At 43.8% G+C, this 16,427-nt stretch overlaps 1 protein-coding gene across 28 annotated transcripts in view; it reads right to left on the reverse strand.

Annotated features, from left to right (window-relative positions):
• Window positions 1-16,427, reverse strand: part of dlg2 (discs, large homolog 2 (Drosophila)) — a 228,270-nt gene that overhangs the window by 121,854 nt on the left and 89,989 nt on the right. For 23 of the 28 annotated variants that reach the window (XM_035432261.1, XM_035432260.1, XM_035432255.1 and 20 more), the window contains one exon: window positions 16,258-16,317. The exons of the other annotated variants lie outside the window; for them this stretch is intronic. In XM_035432261.1, the coding sequence (XP_035288152.1) occupies window positions 16,258-16,317 (60 nt within the window). The remainder of the gene's footprint in view (window positions 1-16,257; window positions 16,318-16,427) is intronic. 28 annotated transcript variants of the gene reach the window in all.

Here is a 16,427-nt window from a genome sequence, read left to right on the forward strand (position 1 = left end):
AATAATTGGAGAAAACCCTTGGAGAAATGTACTTCCATAAAAAGAATACCTTTGCATTTGTTTGTAGGGATCTGGCCAAGAATGTAACCCCTACGTATCAAGACAGTTCACAGTTACATCAAAAAAAGAGAATGGAAAGTTAATACATGAAATAAAAGCAAAACAATGCTTGCTAATTAACTTCATCAGCAGGCATTTTTAACATGAAACATTCTACTGCATTTCCTGGTAATAGCAATTTGGCTTTTTGTTACCCATGTATGCAATTTATAATTTAAACAATTAAAATGTAATTTGCTGCTATTGTTAACATTATCCCAGCTGTGTCCTTTATCTAAACCAGAATCAGTGACTGTACACACCCTGTGATATAACCAACAACCCAAAGCAAAGTCGAAATTAAAGTCAACTTCGCTGTCCCCGGCAGGCCTGAAGCAATACAAGCAAATCGCCTGAAAATCTGGCACTCGGAAAGTCTGTCTGTTGGGCACAGATAAGTGAAAATCGTAAACAATTTGAAGCATTTGACTCCGGACTCTGTAAGTTACAACCGTGTTTGACGCTCAAATATGCAAATCTCTCTAGATTGCAAAAGTGCGCAATATAAACAGGTATTCTGCGACCGAATACAAGCAATGCACCTGAACTTCAGAAGGAACGTCTCGTCAGGGCATCCAGGACAGTTGCCACCGCCGCTGAATGAGAAGCAGGCTGCGTGTTTTCATTAAACAGAAATCCTCCACACAGATCTGCAGTCATCAGCCCACAAGAGGGGCAGAAAATACACATAATTGCCGTGTTTAACCAGACTGACTGTTTTCATTGCTGATTCAGCTCATGAAAATAACTCGGGCTGAAATAGCACAGCCAATCAAAGCCACAATGCCAAATTGTAAAGAATCTGAATGGAGACTGAGTGCGTGCGCGTGGGTGCGGGCACGCGCGCGTGCGGACGTGAGCTTGCGTCGTTACGTTCATTACTGTTTTTAGTTTAATTACGCTCGTGCTTGACGGACGGAACAAAATGATTCCTCTCCCAGTTACAGCAGTGGTTTTCAATGCTTGAACCATGAGGGTAAGAGAGTACTGTACCTTTGGCAACATGAGTAGGCTTACATAAAAATGCGGCCTCCTCCCCTTCAACGCGGAATTACAAAGGGAGCCTGACTGCTGATCACATGGATATCTATTCATCTAAAAGCTCAGAAAACTGGCCTTGAGCAAATTACGTCTTCTGTTGATCAAGCACTGGCATAACATTAATCTACAGCCTGCTGTGCATACGTAACCTCAGAGAGAGACAGACCTATCAATATTCCCTCAACAACAGAGCAGCAAAGGCCCACGCACGCACAAACTGGACACATCTATTATATTACTTGTCATCGCCCGGGCCAAGTTAAACTGCTTCGGTTGCCAAAGCCTGCAGAGAGCCCGATTGACGTCTCTTTAAAATTCAGGATGGAGAAGCGTACCGGTGCTCACAGAATGCTTAAAATTAGAAGGCCCCGAATGCGATTCGAGGAGCAGCGTAAAACGGCTCCTTGACCATCTGCCACACGCGCCACGGAGGGTCCCCGGTGGACAGAGTGAGCGAGCGTCCTCAGAACGACGCCGTAAACAAGGCACTCAAATCCCCGAGGCGGCTAGCTCGTAGAGCGGCACACCCCCCCATCCGCACTTAAAGGAGAAGGGCATGCATCAGCATTAGTGTGCCCTGGTTCTGCACCTCCTCTGCCGCACTTTGCTGAAGCCCCATTGGCTCCTCCTGGAGCCCGCCCGGGCCTGCAGCCCCTCTGGCCTCCTCAGGGGTCCCCCGTCACCACGGCAGAAGCGTCGCCGTGAGACGCTCGCGCAGGCTTCGCGTCCGGCGTGGGCGGCCGCGGCCGAACTTCAGCGCCGCGTTCGTCCGACGGTGGGAAGCACTTCAGAGAGCACGACTAATTTAATGGAAGGCCCGGCAGCGCGGGGGCGTCCGCCAAGTCCTCCACTGGGGCATGTGCGTGAGGGTCAGCATCAGAACTGAACTACAGCGCGAGGGAGGGGCCTCAGGGCGCTGAGCGGACATGGTGTTCCCGCCATTCTCCACCCCCACCCCCCCCAAGGAGGTGTGTGCAGACACAGGAAAGCAGCGAAAGGAGGGCAGGAGTTCCTAAGCGTGCTCGACAGGCTACGCAGAGTGATCAGAGCACGCAACAACCAGTGCTTTACACAACAAGCCCCCATTTTATCTCCCCCCCCTTCACCTGAAAACCAATCTGGATTAGCGCAGAGTCCGATCTGCCCTCAGGCTGGGTTCAGGGGAAACTGGCCGGAGCTTCCTCAGACAAGAGGACCAGCATACCTCTCGCCTGCGGCCACGCCTTCCCGGTTCAGGCCCTTGGCCGTCACTATGGACCAGCTCAGTGGTGTACAATCTGTGGGTCGCGACCCAAGTTTGGGTCACGGGAGATCTCTATTGGGACGTGTTACCCCAGACTTACACCAAACACAGCATTCCTGTGGCAAGAAGTCATTCATTTTCAATGGAGAGAGAGGCGACCCATGTAATTCCAACTGTACTCTGCTGGATAGGGCTAATTAACCAAACTGATAATAATAATTGTCCTTGACGTGCTTTTTTGGCTGGCAAGTTTACTGTTCAGGCCGGCAGCGCAAAAACTACAGGTTGGTCAGCCAAACTTAGGTCACAGGGATCTCTGTTTGGTTGCGGTGTTCTGTAGACTACAGAAACATTGCAATGCAATGCAATGAAGTTAGTTTTCATTAATGTTATTCTGTGCTTGTAAAAATAAATGCTAAATAGAAAAAAAAAAAGACTAGTATAAATGCATTTTTATTGTTTGCACTTGAAAGGGTATTGCATATGATCACACAAATGCCTGATTTAATGTTGACTAGTGTGTCATTCAGACTGCACTCCACAAGATTGTGGACGTTTGTGGACCCATTCTTGATCGTTTATTGATCGTTTATTGCTCATATAACGTAAGATAGTTAATGGCTTTAGCTAAACATCGTGATCCGTCTTTTTGTGCTTTTGACATATATTTTTTTTTTTTTTTTTAATCTGTAACATTATTGAAATGTTGGCTGAATTGAAATGTTAGCAATGTATATGTACATTGCTTTGGATAAAAGTGTATAAACGTATCTGCCAAATAAATGTAATGCAATGTAATTTAGAAATATTAGCATTAGAAAGGTGCTTAAGTTTCCCACTGGGAAATGGATAAGTGGCTGATAGGCTACGTCCCATTAAAAAGAGACTCACTGACAATGACTGCAATGGTAATGAGAAGAAATGTTTTATCCTTCGGTTTTCTTTCTGGCAGCTTTGAGCACTTTACCCATTCTATGCTATCACAGAAAGCCTTAAATTCGGTAAATTTGACTATGCTTTCTGTGATTAATTGCCTGTGAATTTCAGTAACTCTGTCCTTTCATTTCACTTTTAGGCATTAAAAACATGGCAAGAGTCAGCAGTTTAACAATTAATCATCAATTACTTATTATTATGGAAAATAAGTTTGACAGTTAGTTTGGCTCTGGAAAAGCATGGATTAATATCAAAGAAGGTAAAAAGATGAGGGACAGCCCTGCCACCTTACTCAACATGCTGCAGTTATACCGCACTTAAGAAAATACTGCTTATTTGAAAAAAGCACAGCGCAATCAGTATGCTTTTGTGCAACCACCTGAGGGGTCTGGTTTGGGATTAGATTCAGGACTCAAGCTAAAGCATCCTCATGGTCAAAATTATGGCCAGAGGTGGGAGAAGGGGAAGCGTGACTCCGATGTTAATTGTATTTTTTCTATGACATGCTGGGGTAATTCAGGGGTTATGACATGCTGGGATTATTCAGGGTTTATAGCATGCTGGGGTAATTCGGGGCTTATGGCATGCTGGGGTAATATGGGGTTTATGGCATGCTGGGATTATTCAAGGTTTATAACATGCTGGGGTAATTCAGGGTTTATGGCATGTTGGGATTATTCAGGGTTTATAACATGCTGGGGTAATTCAGGGTTTAAGGCATGTTGGGGTTATTCAGGGCTTATGGCATGCTGGGGTAATTCAGGGTTTATGGTATTCTGGGGTTATTCAGGGCTTATGGCATGCTGGGGTAATTCAGGGTTTATGACATGCTGGGGTTACTCAGGGTTTATGACATGCTGGGGTAATTCAGGGTTTATGACATGCTGGGGTAATTCAGGGTTTAAGGCATGTTGGGGTTATTCAGGGCTTATGGCATGCTGGGGTAATTCAGGGTTTATGACATGCTGTGGTTATTCAGGGCTTATGACATGCTGGGGTAATTCAGGGTTTTTGGCATGCTGGGGTTATTCAGGGCTCATGGCATGCTGGGGTAATTCAGGGGTTATGGCATGCTAGGGTTATTCAGGGCTTATGGCATGCTGGGGTAATTCAGGGTTTATAGCATGTAGGGGTTATTCAGGGTTTATGTCATGCTGGGGTTATTCAGGGCTTAAGACATGCTGGGGTAATTCAGGGTTTATGGCATGCTGGGGTAATTCAGGGTTTATGACATGTTGGGGCTATTCAGGGTTTATGACATGCTGGGGTTATTAAGGGTTTATGGTATTTTGGGGTTATTCAGGGCTTATGACATGCTGGGGTTATTCAGGGGTTATGACATGCTCTGGTTATTCAGGGCTTATAACATGCTGGGGTAATTCATGGGTTATGGCATGCTGGGGTTAGTCAGGGTTTAAGGCATGTTGGGGTTATTCAGGGTTTATGGCATGCGGGGGTTATTCAGGGTTTATGGCATGCGGGGGTAATTCAGGGTTTATGGCACGCGGGGGTAATTCAGGGTTTATGGCATGCGGGGGTAATTCAGGGTTTATGGCACGCGGGGGTAATTCAGGGTTTATGGCACGCGGGGGTAATTCAGGGTTTATGGCATGCGGGGGTAATTCAGGGTTTATGGTATTCTGGGGTTATTCAGGGTTTATAACGTGCATTCAGGGATGAACACAAGCCAGCATTGGTCTGAGAACAAAAGCCCAAACTGAAAGCCGAGATAAGACAGGGCGTGCTTCATTGACCCTACAGGAGGACTGCCCTTTCTTCTGACCAACGAGAAAAGCCAGTAAAATATGGGCTGGAAAAAGGTTTAAACACTTTTGTGTTACATGGCATTTCACACTTGAAAGATGACTTTGTTATTCTGCACTTGAAAGATGAGATAATGACCACATGGGGCAATAATGGAGCACTAAGTGAGTGGGCTAGTGACAACTTAGTGAGTTTGTATTTCATCATAACAAGAAAATGACACTGGAAAGATGATATTATGTTTAACATGCACAAAATGTGAATATCTTCACATCTATATCATAATGACATCATTACACAACAGACATCTACAAAAACACACAACCTTTAAAGTGGCAGAATCCAGGAAACAGCAGAAGATGAATGCAGAGACACCATAGAAACCTCATTACAACGGTTACTTTCATTGGAAAAAAAAGTGTCTGCTGCAACAGAGAATGGCATAAGCAGCGCCTCTCTCGCGGAAAATCAATTTCAGACCATTGCATATGGAGTAATGGTTTCTCAGGGGGAGTCAACCACCACCTTTACTGTCCATTATTTCCTAACTTTCTGGCAAGGACCAACAATGGGAAAGAGAAAGCCCGCCACCGTATTGCTTTCTGATGTGGAACCCGCGTGGCGATTTCTGCAATCTTCCCCCCTGAGAAGCAATTGGCAGCCTGCTATTTCCCGTAGGGGGCCAGAGCAGGGGTCAGCGGCGCTCTCCGTGGTGCTGAAACCAGGGCAGGTTCTAGGCACTCTGCGCTCTCCTGTTTAACAGTCGGCACGTGCAGCAAAAAAGGGGGGGGGGGGGGTCTGGTCAGAAACCCCGCGGCGCACGTCCCCCCCCCGCTGCCCGGAGAGCTTCCTGGACCGGACCTCTTTAACGAGGAGATCGCGGATTTCAGCGCATTTCAGCGCATTTTCAAAACCGCCGTGCGGTGCCAATCTGTTCCTTCATCAGTGCCCATCATCCTGGTGCTGTGCGTGAGATGAAGCCAGCGGGGGGGGGGGGGGGGGGGGGTGCAGCTGCCAGGCAAAATCAGACACAATGCCTTGTGATAATTGGGGGGAAGCCAGGCATAAGCACTTTGCACGCCAGTGTGTAAAAATGCGGGCGGGGGGTTAATCCAATGTTTACACAAATGCCACAGACTCAATGTATGAAAAAGAACTTTAAAAAAGGGTGGCGGGACTGACCCCTAACGCGCGGCAGCATTTAGCGTTAGCCGCCTAATGGCCTGAGGCCACAAGAGCACCCTGCAAACAGCTGCCGTGAGACGAGAATGCAGGGAGCGGTCATAGAGAGGCTGCTACCGCCCAGCCCGGGTCGGCCACATCCACCGGTAACAGCAGCCTCAGCTACCAGCCTGCTCGCCTCACGGCGGGGGGGGTCCCAAAAGAGAAATCTAGGGGAAGTGGAACGAGGAAAAACCAATCCGAATTTCCGAAAATAACGGCACTTCCTGGCAGGTAAACGGCAGCGTTTTGGAAAGGGCCGAATGCCTGCCAGCAGACGCAAGGCAAAAGCTGCGGAGAATTAAAAAAAAGAACTTATACCCTGGGGGTGATATTCAGTGTATTTTTCATGTCCGATCAGGTGACCGGCATTTGCCCCCATACAATTGAATTTATTCACAATTAACAAATAAAATAGTAAGTTAGTAAAACAGTTCATTCCTCAATCAGCTATTAATGGGGAACACTAGTTACAGCATAAATGGCCGTTGGAAAAACAATTATGTCAATGTAATAAGATGGACTGACCTGATGTACTGCCCTGTGTGTATCCATTTCCAAGGCCTATTATTTCGCTTGCAACATATTGCGCAATATTACATTATTTGTCACAGTTTGCATCATTAAGCTAGTCCTGCACAGCACTGCTTTAGCAATAAACGCATTTATAAAATCGCACAAAATAAAGCGTAATGCCAGGAAGCATTAAGCCCGCCATTAAAACAAGGTTATGGGGTATACATCAAATTCGATTATTAGAACAATCTGGTTACTAGGCAACGGCACTCCACTCCCTACGCAACACGGCTTTTCAGATGGAGTCTGGCTCAATGCCACTTTCCTTGTATGGAAACAATCCCTCTCTGAGATGACCAGATTATCATTTGTTTAATACAGATTAATGCTCTGAAACAGGCCCCTCCAACAGCGGCTATTGCCCGGATTACTTCAATGTTTTTCTTTCCTCTCTCTCTACGTAGGTGGCAATGGTATCAGCTAAGCATATTGCAGTTCTTAGTCACTATAGTACCCCCAAATGTCTGCAAAAAATTATTAATTTGACTTGGTGCACCATAAATTACATGGAGCCGTCGGTTTGTAGGGCATCTTTGAATCAAGCTCAATAAACTCAGTATATTATACACAGTATACAGTGTATTCATAATCTATTCACAATGATCTGTCAATTTACATCTATTCCACATCAAAAGTAATTCTCCAGTAGAAGACTATGTGGTGCACACACAGTTCATTCAGAGTCCATGGATCATGGAAATGTTGGAAAAAGCACTAAAATGAATATTCAAATCCTTAGGATTACATCCTGTTTTTGAACATATAAAATAAGTCGCCGAATAACTCTGTTTTTCACAAGTATGTATCAAGCCAGGTTGGAAAGGTCACCTGCTCACAATCAAGCCTGACTGCGAACACTGCAGACCTTGAACAGTGTGTGTGGAGGAGAAACTGCTTTGATAGCATCACAAAATATCTGAAGGTAACAAACGAGAGAAAAATCAAATCACTCAGTAGCTGCAAAGGATGAATCCAAAAATCAAGGTAATTCACTTCACAAAGCAAAGAAAAACGTTTTCTGGTTCAGAGTGAAGAGCCCTGCTGCTAATGTGCTAGGTGAGCCCCTCAACGTCAGCTTTTTAAGTGGTGTTCGGGGCTACATAGACAAAGCACCTTACGGTTCTCGGTTTCCTAAGGATTGAAGTGAAAGGGATACGAATATGGATTTTTTTTTACTGTACAAGCAACAGGTAAATTCCCACCTTCATGTGTATCCAATTCAATCCTTACTTTCTTATCTTTCCCTTCTAGAATGCCCCTTTTAAGGGAAAATTATTTCACAATATTCTAAATCAGACTTTCTAAAGTACTTTTTTCAAAACAAAAAAAGTACTTCTATTCAAAAAGACACCCGTGGCTAATTCAGACAGACACCGGTCACCTCTGAGAAAGTCTGCACTGAAGCCCTGACTACAATCTACACTACATGACCAAAAGAACCTGGACACCCCTTGGTCTGGGGCTGTTTTTCATGGTTTGGGCTAGGCCCCTCAGTTCCAGTGAAGGCAAATCTTAATGCTGCAGCATAAAATCACATTCTAGATAATTCCGTGATTCCCCAACGGTTTGTGAAAGGCCCTTTCCTGTTTTAGCATGACAATGGCCCTGGGTGCACAGCAATGTCCATATAACAAATTTTTGAGAACAGTGTAGAAGAACTAGTCTCGCATAGCCAGACCTCCACACTTCGTTTCAGCGCTGTGCCAGCGCTGGAGAAAGGTCTGGCTGAACCCATTATCGTTCCACTATAGGGAAAAAAACGGTCTGGCTTGTTTGTATTCCTTTAAACCAATCACAATCGTCTTGGGCAGCGTTAAGCCCAGGGTTTTCACCTGGTCCTCTATTATCGTGACCAAGGGGGACACTACCAAAACCATGGCATTTTCACGCCATGTCTGTGTGTTTACCCTCGCTAGCTCACTGCAGACGTTAGGCCACGCTTGGTATATGAAACTGTTTCCATAACCGGTGGGCAAACATGAAAGAACGTCCCTGTTAGACAGCAAATGTTCTAAACATATTCTTTTTATATCTTTACAAACATTCACCAAAAGAACCAAGCAGGCCTGCCTTATTGCACGATCCAAATCTTCATCAAAACTTGCCATTTTCAGTGTGTAGGTTGCTAGCTCGGAGGTTGTTGTGGTTGTTGTTTCACGTAGCGACGGGGACTTTGAAAACGGTAACATGCAAATAGCGGAAGGGGAGGTGAATTTCGACTGAAATAGTCGGCCAATGGCAGGCTTATACCCACAGTCTATATCCTGTGAGTCAGACTATGGAACAAGAACTTGACTGGCCTGCACAGAGCAGTGACCTCAACCACATCCAACACCTTTGGGACCAATTGAAAAACAATTTGTGAGCCAGGCCTAATCACCCAAACAGTGCCTGACCTCACTAATCGTCTTCTGCCTGAATGGAAGCAAATCCTTACAGTAATGTTCCAACATCAAGTATAAAGCCTTCCCAGAAGAGTGGATGTTGTTAGAGCAGCAAAGGGTGGACAGATTCCATATAAATGGTCATCATTTTAGATGTTGGATGTCAGGTGTCCACATACTTTCGGCCATGTAGTATATTTGCAGAATAAGTGTCAACCCCATCTGATTTTAAAATGACAAACCTATTACTTGTGAACCTATTTTATACTTCCTATAGTCTCAAGCACATGAGACAGCAGTTCAACTAAATTTTTGGACCAACACAACTGTAATTGCGTCAGCAGCAGTAATTGTGTCAGTAGCAGTTCAAAGTAACACACAGGAATATGAAATATGAGTGATCTGACATCATATGATTATATTTTCCAAAACATGAATAGCACGCTCACATGACCGCCAACACACACACACACATATATATATATATATATATATATATATATAATTTATTTTTTTTACTTTGATGGCATAAGCGAAACAAAAATCACTCTGTGTAACAATTTTTGTATTGTATTCTGTACCACCAATGCACTTCTCTAAAGTGCTGTTAAAGCAAATTTATGCACCGTTTCACTGCTGTCATTGTTAATATACAAGGGATATGAGCCTTATAGTGTAATGACATTCTAATCATACCCTTCAAGATCTGAATAGATATCCTGTCTATAGAAACTAAGGCCGCTGTAATTCTGCTGTCATCTCCTTCAGCGACATGTCAAAAGATTCCAGAAATTCTGATAATTGCCCTTTCATAGCTTTTTTTAATGCTGCCTAATTCTTAATCTAAAAGTACGAAGAATGCTAATAGCAGAACTTTTTATTTTCTTTAGCTTTTCCATAAACCACAAAGACAATGCAGTTGGCTATCTAGTTTTTAGGTAATCCTCTTCGAGAGACAGGTGATATGATTTGATCTGGCGAACTTGCTCACAGTCCACACAGTGTCACTTGTAATTGAGCAGCCTGCTCTGATTTGATCACAGGAATGTTCTCTCTCTATCCCTGCTCTCCCCTCCACAAACATCAAAGGAAACATCTTTCATGTTTGTGGAACCCACTGAGGGTCCATTTCGATCCCTTAAAAAGGTGTCATGGCATCTCCTTTCTCTAAGCATCCAACTACTCCTGATGAGACACAGAACACGAAGCTATCTATGGGGCCAGAGGTTCAGCGTGGCTAAAGAATGCACATGTTCCTATTGATTTAAGTTTGAAGGCAATCTGAGACATTTAATTGAAATCATTGTTTGAATCGTCTATATCGATAATGGTTTTTGAGGCCCGAGAGTTGAAATCTACATTTTTAGAAGCAGTTCCAGTTTTAAGCGGAAACCAATGCGGTGTGATTAGGTTTTTTTACATGGAAAATATTGCCTGAAGGTGGAAATTACTAGCGGCTGAATTATTTGTCTACCAATATAAATACTACATATTCATGTTTGGTCTCATTATAAAGAGGCTAAAACCATTAACCTTGTAATAATAATTTCATAATGCTTAGCCCTGCTTCCAACAACATAAGGCAACTTTAATATGTAAATTTGTCAGCTTTCAGAGAAGACAGTCCTTGTCTGACCCCTCTCCCTCTCTTTTCTGACTGTAACCAGTCCACGTCCGTAACACTGGTTCATTGTTAAGGCAGTTTGAACCTTCGTCTTTAGACACTGAATATTGTTTTGTAACTTAATGAACTCCTTAATTTTAATCTGGTTGCGACTTGTACATTTTGATAAAGGCTGATCCAACAGGTGCAGCAATTTAATTGATATCTTTGATAATAATTACCAAATTAAATCAAACAAATATATTCTATGTCAGATAAGTGAGAAGATTTAACTGCTGACACATTTGTGTTCAGTGTGCTGAACGATAAACAAGGGCGTTAGCATTAAACCTCTGGATTCAGAATACACACATATTTTACCCAATCCTCACTTTCCCGACACTATACAATATGACAGCCTTTTAATACATTCCTGTAAAATAAATGTAAAAATAACTTGTTTTTACCATCACTGACAGAACTGACCAAATTCCTGTTAAGAAGGGTTTTTTGAGTAATGGTAATATGGAATAATAGTTGATAATGTGGTTTATATAAGTATGACTAATTGGCATCATCTCTGAAAAACAATCCATTTTGTCTCCACGCTCAAGAATCAGTGGGTAATACCACTGGAATGCTAAGTACTTAACATTTTTCCAACTTAAAAAATAGCTAAGCACACAATCCTGCAGTAGCTCACAGAAATTCTTAATGGTGATGAAAGGTGTCGTGCGCCATCGACTGCAACACACAAGGCACCAAAATAAGTGAACAAGTAAAAACAATACAAGTGCATAAAATAAAATAGCATGCAATTTTATATGAAGCAACCTTCCGCCAATTAGTCGAAAGAAGACAACCAATAAGGCGCTGACACAATTTTTACGATGATGTTCCTCTACTGCATCCAATGACGTGCTAATGACAAAGACAACCAAACTTTCAACCAAGATGAGTGAATCTGGACCTGCAGCAAAGCATACAAAGAAGGTCTCAAACAGGAGTCAAGTCAAGGTCACTCACTGAAATTCTAATTATTCATTCACATTGATTACTGTTAGAGGCTCTGGTGGTTTAATTTAATTGCCACTATAAATTAATATCTATAAAATTGCAATAATAATAACGCCTCCCAGCTGTTTCCATCACAAATACGCATGCACACTTTTTAAACTCAATACTGTTTGCTGTAATCAACACTGAATTGATACACATACAGCAAGGTATATAGAGTCATAGAACAGCAGAGTAGTACCATACTGCAAATTCACCGTAGATGTGTGGTGCACTATACTGAATCTGTAATGGATAGGAACAGCTGATTTCTGATCTGATTTATCAGTTATCTATAAGGGCTGGGGGGGGGGGGGCACATTTCCCTGCCTCCCAGGTTCCACCAGGGGTGCTAAATTAAGACTATGCTTGTGTGCAGTGCAGAGAGATCTATGCATCAGCACAGGTCACTATACCCGGACGTATAGAGCCGAGTATGGATTTGAGTTCATCGAGGCACAAGATCATTAACAAAGTCACAGCATTTTACCATATGGTCTATATCAGTGGCAGGGCAATACATGGTCTAAATGCTCCTGCCATGTTTACCTTGGACACACAGTCAACTGCTGTACCTTTGCAATAAAGGGTTCAAACAGTACAGAAATTGTCTCGCTGGTAGTGGGTTGACAACCTCTAATCTAGATGGCTTAAAGGTCTGGATATCACAGCAGCACAACAATTTTCAAAATTCCAACCAAATTGTATGACCATAAACAGTAGTTTGTTATCTAATACTAACACATAATGCAGCATTTTCAAAGGAACATGAACCAGAATGTGCTAACACTGGTTTCTCTAAAATGGAAAGGAAGCGCATTTTTGTGCCCGCCCCCACCCCCTTCTTAGACAGCAGCTCCTTAGGGTCATGGCATCTTTAAGCACTGCTTATTCACCATTTTTTTTTAAACTCCATGTGCAGGTTCTGAAAAGCCTCTGAATGTGAGCCTTGACTGCAGAGCGCAGTGCCCTAAAGCCAGGTTCTGGGTGAAGAGACAGGCCCGGTAAGCCATCGCCATTAAAACAGCGATTAACGCCACTACTCTGTCCTGTCAATCAATCTGTCAGGTGGAACTGGACATTTGTGCAATGAGCTCCGACTGACATTACTGCCTGCCCTAGTCAACCTGTTACTTAAGGGGAAAAAAACCAAACCAACAAAAAAAAAAAAAAAAATGCTTCTCTCCTTGCCTACCAGACAGAGGCCGTGACCCAAATCACTGTCACTGGAATTCAGCAACAACAGGACGGCCCTCATGAGCTCGGAGTGCAGAGGGAAGCCATGATCCGTGCCTCCAGCTGCCACGCATACAGAATCCTCAACAGTTTCTAAACGACTATGCGTTTGTATGACACCTGAGTACCCTCAAAATATGCCTTCTAACAGATTAATGAGTTATTTTCTATCAAAAGCCACTTGAGGCAATATCATTAAGCTTTTGCTTGAAGGCCAGGATCTATGATTTTAGTTACAGCGGGCTCAAGCAAAACAAAAGGGGAAGAAATCAATTAGCAAGCCAATTTCAAAAATTAAAAGCCGATTTTCAGTCGTCTACTAATATTACCATTAGCACTCTTGATTAAACTTTATCTCTGCTCTTTTCAAGAGAATGCCATCAGTTTTTTTGGGCTACAACTGAAGCATGAATAAAATGAATTTTATAGGGACTGTTACACACAATATTAATTTGTGGAGTTACAATAAGGCCATTTCGTCAAGACTAGAGATCATCGTTTCAGCCCAAGGGAACATTCCCCATCCATCACATTCCCGAAGATCACCTTAAATGAATCTCCAGGTGAAATCACATTATATATCTATAGATCTACTAACTGCCTTCATGTATACTGATGTGTGCTGAAGTACAGGGACCCTGAAAAGTCCAGTGTTTCCGCAGTAAATGGCCACCCTTGCTCCCTCCATCCCCTCACCCACACAGACACAGGAGAAGCCAGAGGCCCATTAGCAGCAAAGCTAGCGCCTCGTAGAAAACAAAAACTCTGAGGCAATCGTCTCTGGGGAAGGGTTCAGACAGAAACACAAGCACATTTCCGCACGCTCAACTTTTCCCCCGGAGGAATGACTCATAATGAAATCTGCGCCTCACATTTAAAAGCGATTTCTCTGATGAGCACCCGTCACCGGCTGTGTCCGAGCTCACAGACAGAAACACGCATCGCTTAAGTGGCTCCGGGCTGCTGACTGACGCTGGCCTGATCGTCTCCGCGCGGCTACACGCGTTTTTATTTGAAGGTATAATCGGGGCGGGGGACGACAGATCGACGCCCCGACACGGAGGGATCAATCGCGCTCCGTTCGCGGCTTTCCCGGCACTTAGATCCGGGGCGCGCCTCGTGCCGACGTCCGCCGCCCCTCGCCGCGCGTTCAACGCGAAGGGGGCTCTCTCATTGGCCGCAGAGTTTCAACGCTGTATTAAAGCTATTTTTCATTTTAAGACCCAAGGCCAAGAAACAAATTGGAAAATAGCGTTTCGCAGGCAACAGCCAGCGCATTATTCACATATAATGGAATGAAACTTTTTTTTTTACGCTCTTGCCATACTTCTTTCACTCAGCATAAAAGATTTCCCTCTCCAGTCAAAGCCCTGTGAAAGCTGGAAATTGCATTCAGAGGAAAAGTCGATATTTATTTAATCAGAGAGAGAGAGCGAGAAAGCATATGAGAGAGAGAGAGTGAGTTACAGAAAGAGCCAGAGAGAGAGAGAATGTGTGAAGGCTGGGCAAGCAGGGAGGAGGAGGTTTGAGGCGGTGAGGGCTGGCTGAATAGGGAGCTGGGACTCAGCCGCGATGCGTGGCTCCCTTTTTTGGGGAAAGAGCAGGCAGGTGAGGGAGGGGGCGTGGGCGGGTGCATGGGTACCGTGCCAACGCAGAGCCCCTCCCCTCTGCTCCTCACTGTTGCCGCTGGTGTTCGTAGCCCTGATCCTCCAACTGCACACAGCCACAATAAATGAGGTGACTGTGTCGCCCGTCCTGAGAAGGGCCTTAGAGGCTTCACAATACAGCCGTTTCAGAAGCAGGGCCAAGCTCTCTCCTGCAGCAACAGCAACACTACAGCGTCTGCCACAACTCACACTGTACACTCTCAATAAGGAACCAGATCAATGTTGATGAATACTGCTGTGAAATATTCTACGTCATATAAGCAGCGAATTCAGTCAATTCTCCCATGGATGAATCAACACTGTGGCCTCGTTTGCAACACTGTTTTGACCAGGGGTGCCCACACATGTTCGTACAGAAGCCTGTATGGGCATAAGAGTGAAATCATTAGACCAGTATCATGTCTGGACAAAATCACAGTTTGACACCATTTTCCTTTGGATATGGAAAGCGAACTTCCCTGCCTAAAACGGACCGTGGGGGTGACCGTTTGACTGTATCACCCTCATGACTGCTCAGCCCCATACAAAATGCAATTGCAAAGTTATTATGTTATTATTATATGATATTGGACATTTATGTGACCATACCATGAAATTTTGAGTGCATAATCGTGTTTAGAACACGCATGGGCATCCTTAGTGTAACAAAGGCAACAAGTGCAACTGTCAGGTCAGGCCATAGGGAAAAGGGATGAAAATGGCAGAAATCTGAATTATAACCGATGCTTTTTTTTAAATGACACGCAATCTACCAGCATGGCCTCTGTGATCAACACGTCGATCGCGATCAACATACTGGGCAAACGTATTATCTCTAAACCTACATGTTTCACAGATATAATACCCATATTATCAACCATCTTTGGTTTTTCTCAGGAAAAAGAAAATCAAAGCAAAATAAGGCACAAAACAGATCAAATCATAAGCCGTGTCACACATTTCAGAATCAGTCAACACAAGAAGGCTTATTAACAAGGCTTCTCTCTGCTGAGTAACTTATCCTCCAAATCAGTGGAGCGGCAGAGCCATTAGCAAATTACCAATTACCAAATTTCCATTTTTCAGTAAAATATAGCTGTCATTTGGAAAAATTGTGCCTTTCCACATGAAATACCACTCACTAAAAGCATAACTAATACATAATGTAGCATTGTAATCCACGAAATTCAAAACACGGCCCAAAGATGAATTACACACAGATTAGCATTTTAAAGGTGAACTGGAGGGATTGGAAAGTGAGACACAAGGTTTTTGGCAAGAATAAATCAGACAGCATACTCACATAACTAGAACACACAGTCCTCCATTCATCTCCATAACAGCAGTGTATCAGCACAAACACAGTTAGAACCCAATTAAACAAATCTCCAAACATTACCGGCTCCCGTCAGAACACTGAAAAATAATTGCCAAAATAAAAGTCCCACTTGCCAGGTAGCTTGCTGCAGTCAGACCCGGGTATGTAAGATCAAAACGGGTAACCAGCGCAGGCTGCAGGTGAGAGATAAGACACAGAATCACTAGCGGGTTTACCTGGATGATGGTGCAGAAGATGGTGAAAATAATCACTTGTAAAAAAGGAACATTTGAATGAGGTCCCA

Source organism: Anguilla anguilla, chromosome 9 (genome assembly GCF_013347855.1).
Source record: "Anguilla anguilla isolate fAngAng1 chromosome 9, fAngAng1.pri, whole genome shotgun sequence".
Classification (NCBI taxonomy): Eukaryota; Metazoa; Chordata; class Actinopteri; order Anguilliformes; family Anguillidae; genus Anguilla; species Anguilla anguilla.